The sequence below is a fragment of the Pipra filicauda genome, unplaced genomic scaffold (assembly GCF_003945595.2).
Source record: "Pipra filicauda isolate LSUMZ 115617 unplaced genomic scaffold, ASM394559v2 scaffold396_size653610_pilon, whole genome shotgun sequence".
NCBI lineage: Eukaryota > Metazoa > Chordata > Aves > Passeriformes > Pipridae > Pipra > Pipra filicauda.
In genome coordinates this window covers 52,069-73,002 of record NW_024104527.1, presented here as the reverse complement: position 1 = coordinate 73,002, position 20,934 = coordinate 52,069, and the positions used below count along the sequence as shown (strand labels likewise).

General features: G+C 40.8%; 1 protein-coding gene across 1 annotated transcript in view; it reads right to left on the bottom strand.

The window, feature by feature from the left end:
* The window catches only part of NOTCH2 (notch receptor 2), an 85,125-nt gene that overhangs the window by 27,023 nt on the left and 37,168 nt on the right, over positions 1-20,934 (bottom strand). Inside the window, exons 6-17 of the mRNA XM_027734865.2 lie at positions 16,540-16,773; positions 15,539-15,694; positions 14,260-14,448; positions 12,932-13,045; positions 11,671-11,784; positions 8,162-8,395; positions 7,535-7,645; positions 5,718-5,910; positions 4,058-4,203; positions 3,428-3,547; positions 3,169-3,321; positions 189-417 (exon numbers count right to left, since the gene is read on the bottom strand). Of these exons, the coding sequence (XP_027590666.1) occupies positions 189-417; positions 3,169-3,321; positions 3,428-3,547; positions 4,058-4,203; positions 5,718-5,910; positions 7,535-7,645; positions 8,162-8,395; positions 11,671-11,784; positions 12,932-13,045; positions 14,260-14,448; positions 15,539-15,694; positions 16,540-16,773 (1,993 nt within the window). The remainder of the gene's footprint in view (positions 1-188; positions 418-3,168; positions 3,322-3,427; positions 3,548-4,057; positions 4,204-5,717; positions 5,911-7,534; positions 7,646-8,161; positions 8,396-11,670; positions 11,785-12,931; positions 13,046-14,259; positions 14,449-15,538; positions 15,695-16,539; positions 16,774-20,934) is intronic.

Below are 20,934 nucleotides of genomic sequence, written 5' to 3'. Positions count from 1 at the left end.
TCAAATCTGATGGGCAACTGTGTTTCAGCTAAACAAGCTTTCCTTGCATGAATCACTACTGTGTCTGTGAACAGGGGCAGGAAAACAGATCCTCATTGTTAAGAACTGCTTCTGAGTAGGACTGGCTTCAAGGTATGAGCACACAGTGTGCAGCTCCCTGGCCCTGCAGCACCGTGAGGTCCCCTCACCTCTCAGTGCATTCGTCGATGTTGTTCTCGCAGTTGGTTCCCTCAAACCCAGGGGGACACTTGCAGGTGTAGCTGTTGACGTAGTGGGTGCACGTGCCCCCGTTCCTGCACGGCTCACTCAGACATTCATTGGTGTCTGTTTGACATTTATCTCCATGAAATCCAGGCAGGCAGATGCACGAGAAGGAGTTTATCCCATCCACACACGAAGCTCCGTTTTGGCAGGGATCTAAGATAGAAGCATCACAGTGAGTGTTAAAGTGGGTAACAGTGAAAGGCCAGATCTAGAGTAGTTGCTTCTAACAAAAAAAAAAAAAAAAAAAAAAAAAATCACAGATGCCAGGGTGTGACAGACTACTAACAAGTTTTTCTGAGCCACTTTATGGAATATATAACTGCAAAGCATTATCAATAATGAATTCACAAGAAGGTATGGATCAAGGCCAAGCTTCAGGGTCTGAAGGTTTCTCTGCTGCAATTTGTTCAACCAAAACCAATGAAACCAGACCCAAAGTCTTTCAGTTTAAAATTCAAACTCTGCTTTTTTGACAGATGCCTACTGATTAAGACAATAAAAACAGCACAGCAACTGTTTCTTCTTCCTTACCAAGTGTTATTCATAAGAGAACTTAGCACATTGTCTCTTTTCCAGACACTGCTCAACACACGAGAGAACTTGTGCGCTTAATTTTTTGCATGAAAACAGTCCAGTCAAATCCAATGTGTAAGTGTACATTAGCATATATATGAGCAATTATACATGACTGAGCACTTAACATTTTTCCCAGTATCAAAGACTGACTGTGGAAAGGCTGGCAGGAAAGCTTGGATTCCCCTCACCTCTGCATTTCTTGACATTTTCTTTATTCCTACCATACTCTTGCTACTTGCATGCCACCACTTCTAGGTCTTAAGCCACCCCCTCCTACTGTATTCCTTCTACTTCCACAAGGACCGATTTGCCTGAAAGATTTCTGACATTCAGTAATTTCTTCCTGCTTTGCTCCTTCCACTTTTGGATTTAAGACCCACATTCCTGAAGCCAGATTCCTTTTCTACTCTGCATTCCACAGACCAAAGCCTAGTATATGAAGGCAGAGAGGGAAACTGGGAGGGGGGAGGAAAAACAGAGTCAGGAGGGAGGATGAAAAATAGATTACTGAGCCTTATTTTGAATTTATGATTATTCTTAATCAATATGAAGTTGAAAATGCAAATAGACTCCACCAAAAATCTGCAGTTTAACATAAGTACAAGACTATTTTGTTCACTGGGAAATGAAGAAAAGAAACGTAAAAGCTCATTTATTGTCTGAGAAATACACTCACATGATAAAAATTTGTGTTATGAGACACACCTGCATCCATTTAAAGGTCATTTGACTACTGCAGAGAAAAAGCATATTCAAAGTGAGACCCCTGGCAGCTATAAAATGTTGTGTCTGTGGCAGTCACCCATGTATGAGTGAAGCCAAAAGCTGTGCATTAATTCTCTGTGCCACACATTTACTGACAGAAGAAGACTCGGGTATCAACTTTTCAATAAGTTCCTGTTTTTGGAGCGTTTGTTTGCTTCATAGATTAAAGACATTTGGCTCAAGGCGTGGAAGGTTTTTGTTATGCTAAATGAAATCAGCTGTGGCAGTAATTTGAAATGCTTCTTCAGCCTCATGGGTGTGCTGCCTAACAGACAGCACGGGGTGAATCTCACAGCTCTCAGAACACTCAGGAGTAGAGAGAGATGGCCCAGCTGTTCGAGAGAGAAAGATGAACACTTTGAAAACGTTTTTATCTTCAGACACCCACATGAAAACTAACAGGACAGGCAATAATTTTGTTGGCTTCAGTAAGCAAAGCTCTGGGTCACGGCACCATGACATTTTTTGTACTGTACCTGTTTGCTCAGAAAAAAGGAATCAAAAGCTGAGGCTGAGCCAGATGTCTTAGAAGATCTTTCAGCAGTGCTGCTCTGGGGGCTCCCACGGTAACTTTTGCTAATAGACTCCTTTGGATCCTTCTCTACAGCAGTCACAAATTTACATTTCTTTTTCAATGCAAAACACAGTTTGCCAAATTCATACCTAAAGTCTCTAAGACTTCAGTTTGGTTTTAAGCTAATCTAGTAAAAAATAGTGGTTTTTTGGTTTTGGGTGGTTGTTTGGGGGTTTTTGTTTGTTTGGTTTGGTTTTTTTAAAGAGCCAGCCCACAAAAAAATTACAATGTCACGAACTCCCCCAAGGTTTGATAAAGCATTTTTCAAATAGTAACAGATGAACTTTTAAACACATGACACTTCTCTTTGATTTTATCTGATGATGATATAGAATATGCCCAGCAAGAAAAAGAAGCTACTATGTATTTGGTTTCTCTTGTAAACAGCAGTGTTAAGGGCACGAGATGAACACTTGTTTTCTTGCAATTTAACCCATTTCAGTACTCACCAGTGTACGGGCTACCCTCCTGCAACTGATATCTTCCTGCTGCTTAATTTGTTTTCAAATATGGAACTGCAACAGGACCCGCTCTTTCAAGATTATTAATGTCAGACAGAGACATTTCAGGAAAGACTGCTGTACCCCAGCTTCCCACCACACCTCAATCAAGCTTAACGTAGAAATATAGGTAAGCCCTGCAGTGATACTTCAACTTGATGTATTAAAATTTCAGGCAAATATAATTCTTCATTTAACAGTGCTTCTCATTAAAGTATGTAAAACTCTAAGGACCTTTTCAAGTTAAGAATCTGGGAACAACAACTGCTATCAGTTGTATCACTGTAGTCCATTTCTAGTAGCTGAATGTAATGGATTTTGACTGCCTCAAACATGCAAGTCTTACAAAGCTGAGGTTTGGGTTTTTTTTCCTTTTGGCAAGAGATTATAAAAGACCTTTCAGTATCTGTCAAACAGCAGTTTTTAAAATGACAGCAAAATTACTTCCAGGAAAAACTGGACAACACAGAGCAATCTGCTGATACTCACTTGAAAGGCAGTCATCGACATTACTGTCACAGTCTCCTCCAGTGAAGCCAGGCCGACATTCACACAGGTAACTGCCTTGAATATTATGGCACAGAGCATGATTTTTGCAGGGCTTGGAGAGACATTCATCAATATCCACCGTACATCTCTCCCCTGAAACACGGAGAGCCCAGAAGTAAGACATAAGGCAACGATCACGAGGCTCAATGCCAACACTGCTCAGCAACTCCAAGTACAGCATGTTCCCCATCCACGTTACCTTCCCAGCCAGGGGCACACTGGCAGGTGTAGCCTTCAGAGTCAGGAGATTCTTGGCAAATTCCTGAGTTCTCACAAGGATCAGGGGAACATGGAGAAACCACCACCTGGCAGTTCACACCTGGAGAGCAGAAGGGGAAAAAACAGAAGAGTATGCTGCTAAGAGCTTGGCGCTTCTTGGAAGAATGAACAAAGAGATTGTAACTTACACGTTTATCCCACACAGCAGTGGACATTTTGCCAGCATTGCCACATTTGAAAAATCTCAGCAGAAGGAAAAGGAGAGCAGAGCACTCCTCATGGGCTCAGTGCAGACAGCAGACATGGTCACTTTGAGTTTAATGCCCCTCCAATTCTCAGTGAATTTATATAATTTTCATAATTTGCAAAGAAAATTAAGCTAAGCTTCCAACAGAACATTTCTTAATGAGTCCAAACAAGGCTTAATGTGATCTTACCAAGTATTTTACTACTGTATCATGTCTATATGAACTGACTAACTTAACTTCATACAGCCACAGCATTTCCCATCTTGATTCCTATTTCCATGAAGTTTAATAAAAAGCAATTACATTAAGGGTGCAATGAAGTGACAAGGAAAAAGATAACAAAGTTTTCTCTGAATTTTCACCTTTGAAGCCTTTCCTGCAGCTACATCTGTATCCATTCAACAGATCTTCACAAGTTCCTCCGTTCTGGCATGGGTTTGATTTACATTCATTCCCTTCTGTGGAACAGTAATCTCCTATCCAGCCTGGGTCGCAGACACACTTGTACCTTGAAAGGCAAAACAGCAGTAATTTTAGAACATTCTGAAATAACTCCAGTTATTTCAGAAACTACCAGTTTCTCCAGCAGATTAGTTTTGGAGAGAAAAGCAGAAGACCCCTAAGTTACATTTGGATTGCTTACTCCAGCTGTACAGTTTTGAAAATACAGAAAATAAACCCTCCCTTAAAACCACACTTCCCTCCATTACAGTTATCACAAAGTGCTCAGTCAACCAGCAATATGTTTCTGCTTTGATAAGACCATCTCAACATATTCAAACAAAGACAGAAAACAAAAAAGATTAAAACAAAAAGTGGAGGGGAACAATAGGTTCCAAAGATAACTAGACTGATTTAATACAACAGCTGGCTGGGAGCAGGAGCAATCTTCTCCATCACGTTTCAAAATCTGAAGTAGAGCACTCTCCACCCATGTGACGTAGAACCAAGGACTTGGTGAATCACCCTGGACTCAGGCCATACAACACACACTGTCCTCTCTCCCTGTCCTGCAAACACGACTTCTTTTATCTGGCACACAGTGCGAGGTGTACATGAGCATAAATGTGACAGATGACAGACAAGGTGAACCAAAACATTTGTTTCCCAAACTTACACAGAGGCTGAATTAGCAATAAAGGCAGCTTTCCTGCCAGCTCCCAGGAAAGTGCTGAGTCTTCCCCTACAGACCTACCCACAGTGGTAAATCACTTCCTTGCCCAAGTGCTGACAACACTTCCCGGGACACAACACATATCTGGGACACACAGCTACTCCATGTATAGTTGAGAACTTTCACAAACAAAACCTCCCCAAAACTGTTGTCTCCACAGGTCCTGTGCTCCCAGACTTAGCATTACCAAAAAGAGGCCTGATTTAGGTCTCCTGAAATCAACATTTGGTCTTCCTGGATGGGAAGATTCAGAAGCAACTACTGCTATCAAAATAGCCAGAGAGAGCTCTTCTTTCTTCTTCCAGGCACACAACAGAAGTAAAGCTGAGCAAAGCTGAATAAAGAGTAAAGCTGACAAAATCTCAGCCTTGGACAAACTGTCCTGAGTCAAATATTGCTCTATCTCCCAATGCAAAAGTTGTCAGCTTGTTCCTTAATAAAGTATTTGGGTAGCAAGAACAGAACTAGCCAACAAAGAGAGTCTCTATGATCAATGTTTTAGGGTTTGATAGGATAGCTGTTGCTTCCCAGATATTTAATTTGAACCATTTTTTTATTTCAGTTGCATTCACTCCACTCATTTGAATCATGAAACCCACCCTTTAGATGGTGGCAGTCCACCCTGCACTACAAACAGCAAAGAATACAAGACAGAAGAACCCATGTTGAAACACCAGACTGCAGCTGGTGACTGAAGGTCTACACCTTACTGTGATTATGTCATGGGCAGCAGATAAATACAGATTCTAATCTAAGAAAAATCAGAAACCTCAAGTCAAGACGAAACTCTGGGCAAAGCAAGAAATAATCAATACAGAAGGCAGCAGATAAGTTTAATGAGTACTTACCCAGTAGCAATATGTGTGCAGTTGCCATGCACACAGGGGTTGCTCAGACATCCATCTGCCTGTGACTGGCAGTGGGGGTGGTGGTAACCTTCAGGACACACACACCGAAAGCCATTCACTTCATTTATGCACGTTCCACCGTTATGACAAGGGCTGGATGTGCATTCATCGATGTCCACGTTACAACGTGGGCCTAGGAAAATAAAAACCCCAATACTTACTAAGTATTTGCTTTGCATATCTGCAAGAACACAGCTCAGTGAAGCCAATGCAGCAGGACAGAGCTTGCATGCCTCCGTGCTTTAACTCAAGCCAAGAGAAGCATTTCTGAAAGATGCAGCACTTTTCTGTGCCTGGAAAACAGCACTTACACTCTACAAGTATTTACAAACCATTCAAGAACCTCAACAGAATTCCACTAAAAATCATTGGTTAATATTGATTAGGAAAGCAAAAAAATCACTCAACTGCATCATGCTTGCAACAAACCTCTTGAGCTCCACTTGTCATAGCTCTGCTCTTCTGCTTTGAAGTAACTACCCTTTGAACAACCAATACTGCCAAACTGTCTGCAGTAAATACACTTCTTGTGGTTTATTGAGCAAAAGGGGCTCTGAAAAACACCATTTCCTGTTTTGCCTGCCTCTGATTACGACTGCAAGATCCTTGAAGTAGTGACCAAAAGGTCTTGTGAAGCTGGAAAGCTAAACAAAGCGAACGTTGCGGTAAGTTGAAAGCATTTTTAACGTAAGGAAAGGACAAAGTAACGAGACCCCACACGAGGCAGCTCTTTAAACGCTGGAATATGCCAATTCATCATTTTACTGAATCCTTTTAACAGCATAACAGTAAGAAGTCCAGCGGGATAACAAATATAGTATGCCATCCACAAAGAAGAGTGAAAGGCATGAGTTCTTCCTGTTCTGGGGACTAAAGAGTACCACCATGCCAAAGCCAAAGGAAGGAAGGAAGGAGCGTCAGAAGTTTAGAAAGACACCAAGGGAAAAGCACAAGACACATGAAACGTTTTAGTGCTATTTCTAATGCATTTCAGACCTATTCTAATTAGAATCATTCAGTAATAAACAGTAACAAACGTGATGAGAAAACTGTTATAAACAGTACCAACCGCCTTACAACAATTACTTCATAAGCATATTACCCTACATGGCTCAAAACCCAAAGTGCTGAGATGTGCTTTAGTCGTCAGAAATAGTCCTGATGTAGACTTACAGTTTTAAGCAGGGATCCGAAAATGCCTAACTGCTTCTTTTCTCAACCCTGCTTTTACCGCATCAGATAAATTTTATACTTTAAAAAGGAAACAGAACAGATCACGCAATGAAAGCGAAGTACTGAAAAAAATCAGGTTATTCATTCTGGAGACTTCAGAGTGGAAAGCAGCTCAATAGAACACTGAGTTAATGCTTTGATTTCACAGAAAGAGAAATATAGTTCATGGTCAAAGCCCAAGGTAGTGTCTAATCAAACAGCTCTCTATATTGTCCACAATCTCTCTGTCTCTGGAAAGATGCTGTAAATAATAAACCAAAGTCACATGGGTTTATTTGTTATAAAACCAAGAACCATGAATTGGACGTAATTACCTAACAAGAATGGCATTTCACAGCACAGATTAGGCCATTTTTCTGCTTGGTAGAACTCGCTGTAATGTAAGACACTGAGATTCAAAGATTACAAGGACTTATCGAGATACTAACTGAAAACCTTGCAGTCAGTATGCAAAGAACAGCTTCCCTGGCTACTCGGATAACTATCTTCAAAACAATTCAAAGCTATTGGGTAGCTGAATTTACCTGTAAATCCAGGTTTGCAGGCACAGTTGTAGCGATTAATGCCATCAATACAGTCCCCATGGATGCACGGGTTACTTGCACAGTCATCAAAGTTATTTTCACAGTTTACTCCTAGGGGAAAAAAAAGTTCGAGGAATAAGGAGGCCAAATCTTACAAAGAAGGTAATGAAACTATTTCCCAGAAAAAGCCAAATTAAGAATCCCAACTGCTTGAAGTTACACATGCACTGGGGCAACTTAAACAGGTGATGATGCAGAAGCACTGAAACACCAAGGAGCGTCACCTGAGTCACTGGATACTGACTGAACTGTGACCCTGAATTTGTACTAAATGTTTAAACAAAGGAATAAACCATTTTGAACACTGTGTCTGTTTTTATTGCACGCTTGAATTTTTGGAGTAAAGAGGAAGTAAATTCCTCAAGGCCAGTTGCAGTACCAGTGAGGGTCAGGCAACCCACACAAACACGCCAAAATTCAGCAAGGAAAAGTAACATGAAAATGACACTCTCATACCCTAAGCTTATCTCTGTCTGCAAATTTAGCACACACCGGAGCACAAATAAGAAATGATTAAATGCTTGATTTCTGTTAGAATCCACCCCTCACATTCGTGCATTTATGTACCTGAAGTGCCCAGCAAGCAGTTGCACTGGTAGCCATTCACCAGATCGATGCAGCGCCCTTGGTGGAGGCAAGGATTGCTGTGGCACTCATCTATCTGCTCACTGCATATGGCACCCATGTAGCCAGGATTGCACACACATGTGTATGAATCAATTCCGTCTTGGCATTCCCCGTGGTGGCAAGGATCGGGATCACAGTTGTTGATATTCTCCTCACACAGAAGGCCAGTAAAACCTAAGGAAAAACGACGAACGGGAGTAAGTCAGAAGTTAACTGGTATGATGCTGCAGTGAATATAATGCAGATATAGAAAGAATCATATCAAGAATCAGCAAAGTGGCAGAGAGCACAAAGGGTGACTGGGCACCTCAACTGCATTTCCAGCCCTGGAAAACAACACTCTCCACTGTTCACAGCATTACAGAACAACACCATGCATGGAGAACCCTGGCATTGGAAGAGGTCACCTTCAGTTTATTTGGAATAGTAGCCATCAGAGGAAACATGTAAACCTGAGTATTTACTAGATCAGTATAAACTATCTGAAGGCAGGCTCCTGTCATTATTTCCTCTACACAATAACAGGGGGACAGAGGGAGGTTGACCTTGTTAGAATGAAAATGCTGCTGAAGCCTTCCAAAGGGAACTCCCTTGGCTCATGTCAAAGCTTCTGCAGTTCTGTTTATTAAAAATTTTCTTTTCCATCTCATTGGAAAACCTTTCAGTAACTGCAATCGAGCACCAACTGCAAATTTATTAAGGTCTGCATGCAACCTCCTCAGTTAGGAGCAATGAAACAAGCAGCAATTTGGCCTGTTTCATTCTGCTTCAGCTGGGAAACATCCTGAGCAACAAAGAAGGACAGAATCTATTCACAAACAGGGCTAAAACAACAGCTCAGGAAGGTAAGAGCAGCAAACAACTCTCTCAAGAGCCCTGTCTTCCATAATGGAGCAGAGCTATATGAAACAGGGACAATTTAAAATAAATGGTTTTCAGAGCTGAGGTTTTGGACCAACAGCTCACGCTATCTCTTCCAGCAGCTGAAGATTTGGAAGGTAGAACTTCAAATTTCAAGACACTGATTGGAGACTGATACAAACCAAGCTGCAGGGAATTTCAACAGCTGAAGAGTGATTCTCACCTGAGTATTATAAGTGGATAACAGGCTCCCCATTTTTCATACAGGTTTGAGGTTATTTCTGTGGTCAAACATACCAGGTGACGGCTAACATTTCCAAGTTCTGCGAACGTATGCATGGATGAATGGGTGTGGAAGTAGGTGGGGAGAGGGAAGGGAGGCTAGTTAGAGAGATGGATATAAAAAGATGTTAGGGAAGGAAGAAAAACAAACCGATAAGGGGACAAACGGTGGCAGGGAAAAAAAAAAAAAAGAGGGCAGAGGTAAATAAAAGAGGAAAGACCTAAGACAACTCAAGAAAAGAAAAGCCATGATCTACCACTGGGAAGGAGAAGTGGAATAATGCCAGAAGGGAAAGAAAAGACAAAAAGCAAGCAGTAAATAGAGCTATCTGTACAGCATTTGGCCAAACATTTTGCAGTTTTCAATCACGTCGGCAGCTGGCGATTACCATTCAGGGAACACATATCACTCATATTATGAGATTAATAGAGCAAGAACATACTCAAACATCATTTTCCAGTAACTGACCTGCCCCAATGATGAATTCCGCATTTCAGTCTTATAGAAGGCTGTCAATATTAAATATAATACTTAGCATACATTTGTTCAAAAATTATTACCTTGCCTCCTATTGTAGCTCAACTGAACCACTTATAGATCAGATGTATTTCTGGATCTCTTAACTGAGCATACCTTACTGAGATAAGATTTCCCTCTTTGCAGACAAGAGTTAGACTAGGAAAAACCACTTGAATATAGAACATAAGAATCCCTCATATAGGATGGAAAAAAGCCCTAGTACAGACTCCCTCTTCCATTTTCAGTCAAAGATTTAACCAAGGATTTCACTAAGTGGTGCTGCTTCACTAACATACATTCGGTTGCTTTCAGCCTGTTCCTTGAAAATACTCCATACCTCATTTGCCTTCATGGAAGCAGTTATCTTCTCTCCTCATCTGGAAAATCTAGAATTTCGGTACTGAGGTGGTTTAAGCAGTTCTACTGCCAAATTCAGAACCTGCTTTTCAAGGCACATCTCTCCACATTGTCCACCATTACACGACCCAAAATCCTTCTAGGCCTGATAAGCTCTGCACTCTGATAAGCAACCAGACCACACAACAGCTTGAGAAAGAATTTTTAAGATAGTTTCCAAGTTTGGTGAAGATTTGAGCTTTCCCTTCTGTTTGCAAGTGTCAGCTTAGTCTGTCACATGCAGTAATCAAAAGGAAAAATTCTGACCACAATAATTATTCCTTTCCTGAACTATTGCATTCTCCTTCTTTCAACAAATTCAATGCTTCTTCAGGCATTTGGGAATGGTGGAGAGTGTGTGTGTGAAAAGACAGGCTATTTTTAGGCTAATCTCTGCTACATGCTGTACAGGGCAGAACAGATTAATGAAGTCAAATTCACCTTAACAGTTTGATTATTGGAATGATTCAAAATGAGAAAAATTGCACATAAATCCAGCCAACCTAACAGCACATTTCTGGGACAAAGGTAGCTCCATGAATTGTTCAGCTTCTTCCCTAATGGAAGAGCTAAAGCCAAGGCATTTGAAGCACAAGCAGTGTATCAGGCACCATTAAAGCCAACCAAAAGTAGTTCCTTACTGAGAACCAGAGTATAACAGCTCTGAACCCTCTCATTTGACCAGATGTAAAAATTAAGATAAAAATATATCTACATCACCCCTGGAGGCCTAAAGATAAGAAAATCCTATCATTAAACCTGACGCTGCTAAATATGTAATTAACCAGGCTGTAAAGGCATTCAAAAAACCCCACCTGAGTTCCATCCACAGCTCTATCAAAACTTCTGTGTGATACTTGACAAATCATTTTAGCTACACTCTGGTAGGCAGCTGCTGTGTGGTATTTCTTCCAGTGGTCACAACTGCTACTGCGTTTCAATCTTACTCCTTTGACATAAAATAACCTGATGTAAGAGAAGTCAGAATACACAGTAGCACTGCTCTGTCCATCTCTTGTTCTTCAACTGTATACTATATAATCTGACTTGGAAGAAAGAAAGGTAAACAACAAATAAAAGGCTTCACAGCACTGCTTTTCTTTATGTGGATTCCATAGCAAATACAGAAGAAGTTGCCATCTTCTGGGAAGCAAAAGATGAGCCTGAAAGAGGGAGGCCAGAACTCTCATTGATTGAGAACTTAACTATCACAAGTAAAAAGCTTCCTGTACTTAAATACTTTTCTCTGTGCAAAGGAGTAGACAAGGCTTCACAACAACCAACCAGTATTTCAGAGAAAGAAAGAAAAAGTGCTGACACTTGGGCCACCCCTTTATGTATTTAGGTTACGTGCGATCTCCAGTCCAGGGGCTCTGAACACAAGACTAACCTGTGGCACACTGGCACTCGTAGCCATTGGGATGGTCGATACATTTGGCTCCATTGAGACACGGCGTGCTGGAGCAATCATCTATATCAATCTGACAAACGGCACCACTGAATCCTGAAAGGCAGAAAAGAAGATGAAAATCCAGGAAGTCATTTGAAGTAGTTCATCTAGACAACTGCACCGTCAGGAATTATTCGTTAGCTAATCCTTAAAACCACTCAAACATAAGCTCAGCAAATCTAAATTCAATTGCATCATTAAGCACACACACCACGCCCTGGTGGATTGGTTCCTCATCCAAACCACCAGCCAAACTGTAGTTTCTGTCCCCCAGGTCAAAGGAGCCCCATCTTGCAAACTGAGACAGCCAAGTCAAACAGAAATAAAGCAGATGGAGCACAAGTGGTGTCCACCACTGGACAGTATGCCCTGCCTGTAAAACTGAGAGCCCACCAATAAAAAACCTTCAAGTAATCAAAGCAAGCAGCTAAAAATAAAACAACAGTGCATACATCACTAGAGCCTTCAGACCAGAATTACCACAGCTGTATGGAATGTGGTACGATATAGCACTGGGACTTTCAATACACTTCTTGAATTAGTATCAACAGGTTATGTCAGATGATGCAGACCCTTAGGCACTTCAAGAAAAAAATTAAAACCTTCAGGAATGTTTCTTGGAGGAAGGAACCAAAGGAGGACCCAGAACATCATTAGCCAATAAGAAGGGATACAGAATAGGCTTTTGTCATATATATTCTGAACTTAAAACTTTTTGTAAGCCATCAAGAAAACAAGTGATGTTCACCCTACACCTAACATGGATCCCTCAGCTCATCATTTTTCCTTTTCTAGTGGAGCCCAATCCATTCCCTCCTCATGCAAGTGGCATAAACCACAGCGATGCAAAACTGGCTTCTGCCTAAAAATCTCAGAACACAAAAAGCATGCAGAGGGTCTGATCCTTAAAATGTCTTGAGAATCTCACTACGGTTTCCACAACAACAGAAGTTCACGTTGCCAACTACTCTTTTAGATGAGTGTCCAACGGTATATTTCTCAACACTTAATCCAATTACAGGCACAATATTATTGCAACCAATACATCACTATTCTTATTTACCAGCCATTGCAACTCACTCATTCAAACAGATGCTGGTGCCCTAAGACAACAGAACCTCACAAGAAACGTATCACTTAAAACATCTGTGCAGTTCTTGGTAGGGTGAAGCAGGAAAAGCTTCCAGAAGTAAGAACTTACCAGGAGGACAGACACACTGGAAGCGGTTGACTTTATCAAGACACTCTCCATTGTTCACACAGGGATTACTTAGACACTCATCAATATCTTCTTCACAGTGAACACCTTTAAAACCTGTTAAAAAAATTGAAAAAATTGGAAGAGGTGACAGAAGAGGTGAGTGAAAGTCCTAGAAAGTGCCCTTGAAAGTGCCTCTTTTACTAGTGCTGAAAGTCTAACCCTAATTTCACTGAAAGTTTGCAGTTTGGACAGAACCTATGAGGTAAGAACATATACCAGAGGTTAAATCATTGCACCAGAGGTTACAAAAGGATGTTGAAGTGTATTTTTCACTGTTGCAGAAGATGTTCACTTAATCAATGGCAACAGAAGTTTGTGGTGAATTCACATCTAATGTTTTCTTCCACTTGAGGAGAAGGTGTTATGTTTTAATACTTTGAAAGATATCAATAATATATATCTCTATATATATCAATAATATATTACCTTATACCAATATAAGGTAAAAGGTAAAAAAACAAACACAGCAGATTATTTTAGCTCAAGGATTTTTAGCTAATGGCAGGGTACAAGAAAAACTTTAAGAAAGGTGAAATACTTATGACTAGAGTTCCACCCTTCAAAACAGATTATACATTAATAAAAACTCATTGTAGTTGCCATGGTATCAGCTGATCACCTGCAGGGGTCACAATTCTTTCACTGTATTTTATAAGAATGTGCAACTGTCAACTTGCATTCTTTTTCTTTTTTTAACCACTTTCTATCAGAGAGCAAAATAGCAGACTACATTGGTCACTGGTATGCTGGCCATACCAATTTTACAAGCACGATTTCAATCAAGTAACTTTCTTTGCAGTTATTTCCTCAGGTCACCAGGAGCTTACATCATTTGGGGTATTTTAAGCAAATAACCCGAACACTATAATCCCTAGATCATCACATGCATACCTTAAAGCACAGTCACTCCTTTCAAGTTTGCACCTGCTTTGCTTTCACAAAGGTAAGTTTCTGCACATGCACTTAAGCAGGTACAGTAACAAATATGTTCTCACATACTCCAGCTCAGAAAGCTAACTTCCTTTGCTGATGTAGAGATTGGTTTCTTTCTCAGTCCTCTAATTGCTTTCTCCCTCCCACACACAAATGCCAAGTCCTCCTGGCTGGTGCTGCCACAGCAGGCTCTCTCTCACCGTTTCATTTTAGCCTCACCCCTTTGCAGCTTTGTGTTCCACCTCAGCAGAGCAGAGCTGACAACCCTCACCGTGCTCTGCCTTCTGCTTTCTTCCTTTGTTGGGGGCCCCATCTTGGTCAGAAACTCCCCTCACCTGGCATACAGAGACATGTGAATCCTCCGATTTTATCCAGGCAGGTGGCATCGTTTTGGCACGGATTTGAGTGGCATTCATTGATGTCCATTTCACAGCGAGGTCCTGTGTACCCCTTCAAACACTCACAGTGGAAAGAGCCTTCTGTGTTGACGCATTTTCCAGCATGTTCACATGGATTGCTGTTTGCTGCAAGAAGGATACATAAATGCGTGTGTCAAAACCTCTCCTCATAGTGGGAAAGCCACAGCATTCCTTATTAGTCATGGTCTTTTCCAGTGGTCATTCCTTTCTATCAAGTAATACAGGGGAAAGACTGTTCATCCTCCTGGGGAAAGGCCACTGTGACTCACAAAAACATGTACCGGTTACTTTCCTGTCAGAAGGATTGCTGTCACTACCAATGGACCAAAAGAGCAACTCTAGTCCATATTACTAATGACAGTTCTCAAGACAGGAGCATCAACTAGCAGGGTTTAGAGAATTAATGATGCTTTCAAGGCCTTATCTCTAGGTCATCTTTTGCATTTACTCCCAAGGTAGAAAAGATACCACTACGGCCACAAAACCAGCAAACTTGTCCACTGCATGTTTTCAAAAAGAAACTGCACTCTTGTCCAAGGCAGACTAAGGAACAAAATTCAAAGAAGTGATTCTTTCCAGTGCTTGCATGAGTGCTGGTTAGGTATTACCTTCACACATCACACTCTGGAAGCACGAACAAGCACTCACAAAACTGTAAGTAAGTCTGTAAGAGTCCAGTCAATCCTCAAAACCACAAAACAGCATGCTATCAGAGAACTACAGCTTTAAAAGCCCTCGTGGTCACCAGTCTTGGAAGGCACTCAAAAGATCCAGCCATGTTCTGGCTGTCAAACAGCCCTGACATATTGCTGTCGAGGCTGTAGCTACAGCTCCCACATGAACTGTGGTGCTTTCATTGTATCCTGCAGTTTAATTATCACACCTGTTTGCATGCACTCCTCTCACAATGCTAAAGCCCTCTTGCACAATGAAGAATAGTTAAGCATCTCATTGCTTTTCACATTCCAGAGGCTAACAGTTCAGATATGGACAACTATTTGACTCAGCCTTCTGCTCTAAGTCTCACACAAGATTTAAAACTCATCTAAAGACACTGAAATGAAAGGTAGAGAGCAAGAAAGGAGTCACATTTATGTTGAGAAGCTATGAGAAAATGTGTATTCTTGCTCCTCTGTTAGTTCATAAAGCAAACAACTCAACTCCCTGTGCGTGTTCTCACACAGAGCAAACTCACCCATTGCACATTCATCCACATCCTCAGTGCAGTCTGCTCCCTTATGGCCTTGAGGACAGGTGCAGATGTAGTTTCCATTCACAGGATTGGTGTCACACAGGGCACCTTTCTGGCACGGATTGCTAACACAGGCATCATCCAAGTGGCACAGGAGACCTGGAGAAGTATCCAAGAGTTTATTAATAAAGTGAGATACACCAGTCACACTGTACGTCACATAGTCATATTCTCTGTCCTAATATTTCACATAGAGACTCTCACAGATAGAGGCTTAGGCAATATCTTACAGGCTTCAGCCTATAGACTACCATGGGGACTTCACCACACACTTATTTATAAAACATTATATTTAAATACAGATTCTGTGACTTTAAAGGTGTCTCCAGCACTTCTGGAGCAGTGAGATGTCTGACCATTACCAAAATGTCTTCCTTGCAGCACTTAACTAACTCTTCTCTGTAACCAGCATGATAATTTTTCTGACAGCTGAAAACAGAGGTGCACATGAAGCTCGCTTTCTTAATTCAGATATGCTGATCACTTGTATTTCCAGGTAATAGTTAGGAAACATATTTTTACGTAACCTAAGCCAGCAAATTTTCCACCACATCAGTGAAGACGCCTACATCCTCACACACTCACACAAAAATACCTAAGTTTGCCTTCTAGACTCATACAGTTACCATAAGTGGCACAGAGCAAGTCACCCTCATGCACAACTTCTCAGGTAAATACAGGTTCTGCTAAAGGCTAGAAAAAGATCTGTTTTCCTTGCAATCTAAACCATAATAACTTTGTCTTCTAGCCTAATACAAATACTACTTTGTCCCAAGCTACAGGGGTTTAACAGGTCTTTGCTCATGGACAGCACGGAAAGTTTCCTTTCGCTCTTCCTGGTTTGGTCACAAAGTGCGTTAAAATAAACACATCGCTTCAAAGAAATGCATAAACTTCAGCACCTTCTGTTAAATACCAGATTTATGCAAGTTTTCCGTGCTTACCTGCCTTTCCCTCTGGACAAATGCAGGAGAAAGAAGCCACCCGGTCAATACAGGTGGACCCGTTGGCACAGGAGGCAGTGAAGCAGTCGTCGATGTTCTTGCTGCAGTCGTCCCCGCTCCAGCCGTTGACACAGACACAGGCATAGCCCCCGTTGTGGTTGGTGCAGGTGCCTCCATTCTGACAGGCATTGGGCTGGAGCTGGCATTCATCCACGTCCTCAGTGCAGAACTGGCCTGATGCACAGAAACAGACAAGTTCAATGTAAGTTGAGACACTCAGATTCAAGGAGATTCCTGCACGGACAACGTTACCGAGGGAATAGCTGCAGTCGAGCTTGAGTCTCACTTCTTAACTCCAGGATTTTTGAGCACGAGAACTTCCAATAACACTGGCATCAAATTAGGCAAAGACAACTAGCATCCCTAAGTGACCCCAAAGTAGGAGCTGAACTGCAAATAACTTCAAAAAGGCACAGTTTGGGAGCCAGGAGGCAGCCTGCACTGTATGAAGATACATCTGCAAGGAGGTGAGAAACAGAAAGAATGAAGGTCTGCCAGCAGTGCAGCCAGAGGGACTAAGAGAGAAGATGGCCTCCCAAGAAAATCTTGTCAAAGCAGTGCCAACAGACCAGCAGCAAAGGAACTCTTGTCAGGAGAACCTAATTTTTTCCTATGTAATTATTCAATGAAGATTACTTGAGGAAGAATAAAATTTTTGACACTCGCCTACCTAAAATACTCATTTTTCTTCCCCCACGTAGTATGCAGACAACCACAAATACTTGGAGGTTTCTTGGTTGTTGAGAGGTTTTTTGCTTTCTTTTTATTCAGAAACAAAATAATTACTCTAAAAATATTTTTAAAACTGGAGATATTAGAGAGAAGAAAACAAATGTACACTTTCAGGGAGATTTAAGGAAAAGGACCAATGGACCACTAAGTACAGAATAGTTTTCAAGGGATACTGAATTTTACAGACACATATATAGAAAGCTCTGCATAAAGTATTTATTTGCCGAAATCCATCTTGCTTTGACATCAAAATCTAGAGAACCTACCACTTGCACCAATATTTTGTTTTAACAATTATTCAGCTTCCTGATTACAATTGCATGGTTTACTTTGAAGGCAAAATTGTTTAGGTGAAGTTTCAAATCATTCATTCTTATTTTGAGTTCTTTGAACAGATAAAACCTCATGGCTCAGCATCAGCTCATTTCTTCCCAGGCTGGCATATGGGTGCACATGTGCAACCACAGACTATGGTCACAGTCAACAATCTCCTGCTTGATAAACTATTTCTCCCCTTTCAGTTACATTAAGAATTCCCTAGCACTGAAAGCTTGTTGGTTTTTTTTACCACGCTTCTTGATAACTTGCTTTTACTGTCCTCCCTCAAACACTCATACAATGCACACAGCCCCAGAAGAAGGTCCTTTATCAGAGAGTAAGATTTGATTTGTTCGATGACCTTCCCCCTCCTCCAGCTGACACCATCGCCTCCCTCACCAGTTTGCAGCAGTTTTCCATTATTTGGGCCAAGTCTCTTTAGTAAATGTGCTGCTACCACCAAGATCCTCCCATTTCTCTTCTCCGGCTGCTCTATCAGCTGCACACTTACAATTGCCTGGAATTCCCCCTGGATTCCAAGAATAAGAAATTCAAGAGCATGTCACAGGTCTCCCCTGCCGGGGCTCCAGTCTATTCAGGTTTACCAATTCAGAAATAATTATTAGATGTTGCTTAAGTCACCTTGTTTATTAATGGCCCAGAAATAATGAGGCAAGACACAAGACACACCCTCTTCCAATGCACAGAACTGAAACATTTATTGTTGGCAGGAATCTAAAAATGTTCAGTCTTAACCATCTCCACCTACTATACTCATATCATGATTTGTTTTCAAAGTACTTAAATAAATCTTTGCCTTTGATCCTGTGAGACCTGGATTTTTTTTTTGCTCAGTGACAAAGAAATACAATTATTATTAAAAAAATGAGTTGCACAACTGACTGTGTTCTGTGCCTCTGTTCCTTTCACCAGTAGGATTACTTCAAATCAAGAATTCTATCACTTTTAAAACCGTAATAAAGTTTTAGCAGTAATAATAATTACTATAGAGTTTTCAGAATTAATCTTCAAATCTCAGTTTGCTTAGTAAAACAGGGGGGGGGGGGGGGGGGAATCTAACACTGGGTATCATTATCTGTAAAACACCTCCCTGCATTATGAAAAACCAAACCGTGCATTTGTCATACTAGAAGTGGTTTGTTTATGGCCTTTCAGTGTTGGCTTATCAGTGGCCAGACTGAAAAGAGTCAGTTGGCTGGGGCCGGTTCCTCGCAGTCGCGCGTATCTCGCAACTCAACACAACTGACTTCCTCTTAAAAAAAAAAAAAAATAATCAAGACGTTATTTGCTTATTATAAAAGTGATTTTCCTTCTTTTCTTGGAGGGGGCCCAACCCAGATCAAAGGACACACTCTCTGACAAACACTCATCCTTAGCACAGCCGTCAGCACCCCTGCAGCCTTTGCGTCCTCCTTTTAGCTGCAGCCAGTTCAAACTGCTGTCACTAAAGCATGAAGAGGGTCTCAGTGCTGAAGTTGCCACACCACTCCAGACTGTAATGCATCTCAAAAAAAAAAAAAAAAGAAAGAAATCACTTGTCTTGTGACTGGCTGAATAGAAGTCCTGAAATATAACCTTTTATGGACTTTTGGGGAGGGCAAGTGAGTGTGGGTATGTGAGTTTTGGCTTTTCGGGTTTTGTTAAAGCAAGATGGACAAACTACGCCCTCATACACACTATCAGGCTTTGTTTTTGAATTACCATCCCATTTTGACTATCCATTTCTATTCCAAGTGTTACTAGTAGTATCAACTTAGGACATTTTTTTAGTATTTTTTTTACCAGTACTTAGAAAATACTGGTAAAAGTACTTTATTTCTCCACTTCTAGAAAGGACAGTACCAAGTGACATCACTGATGTCCTTGCAATAACCCCATGTCCTAGGCTACTCAGCCCCAAACCAAAAGGAACTTCTAAAAGGTCTATCAATGTTTCCACAAGAGAATTAAAAAGCAGAGCTTAAACTTCTTCAAGCAATTCAGTCGTATTTAAAAAACAAACCACATCTGAGCTCCTTGATTCTGATCCTCACTTAGCTCCTCTGTGTTTCTAATGCTCCTTTTGCAGCTACCAGATCACAATCATATTTGTGTTTAATTATGAATCTGAATCAAACAGAGCTCCAGCTTAATGCAGTTTGTTTTAAAAACAGAGGAAATTCAATTCAATATATTAAGAGGCATAAATGAGCTATTAATTACTGTATTTTACTACTGAGTATTCTAATGAAGAGATCTTATTCTTTTTTGAAGTTATAATTGAAATAAAGACTCAGTTTCTGGACAAAAACACATGAATTAAAAGCAACATAAGGCAAGTAAAGCATATCAATCTAACCACATTAATAAATGTACAATACTCAGGCTCACCACCATCAGGCAATGTAAGGGCAAGAGTCTTTTGAAAGATTTTGGAATTATGTTTTGAAATACTAAAAATCCCAGGCTAAAGCCCAAGATGGTCACATTCCTTAACTGGAGCTGGTGAATTGGCTGAAAATGCTTGAACTTTAATTGCTGAAGTGGGGCTTGAGTGGTTTGGACATGTGTTCTGTAGCCCACAGTCCTCAAAGGAGAAAACAAAAGGGTTTTTTAGGTTGGGTGGTTTGGTGAGGTTTGGGTTTTCAGATAAGTTATGGTTGCTTACGTGGTATTCTTGAGTATTTAGGTGTTAACAGCATAGGATTAATGGTCAATATTGTAATTTTTCAACACAGGTTTTTGGAATGGCCACAGACTCTCATTCTCCCAAAAGGGCTGATTTGCCCACAGCAGACACTTCAAATGAGAGAAATAGATTAATACTTTGGGCAGGTGCTGCAAAGAAAAGATTTGACACTTCCGTTGTTAGTGACCTATGTCTTCAACAATGTCTGGGATTCCAGAATGATGTTTTTTTTATGGCACAGGCAGAAGCCTCTTTCAGTGCTGGACATAAAACAGGATTTAATTCTAAAACTTCTCAATGAATACTCTGCACAACACTTCTCTCTGCCAGGTTAGCTAGCTTTAAAGTCAAATGGACAAAAGATCTCTAGGACAGTTTACTTACAGGATGCTGCTTTGACTTAATTGTAACAAAATTAAGTATATTTATTTGTAGCCACGTAGTTGGTAAGCTGTTTTTCTGCTTGTTAAGAGTTTTAGGCAGAATCGAGTCTTTCATTCACAGAACTGAAATTCAACTTCCAAGTGCAAAGTCCATTATGAATTGTATGAACTGCACAGTGTAATACACATCTTCATAACCCCACAACCACTTCA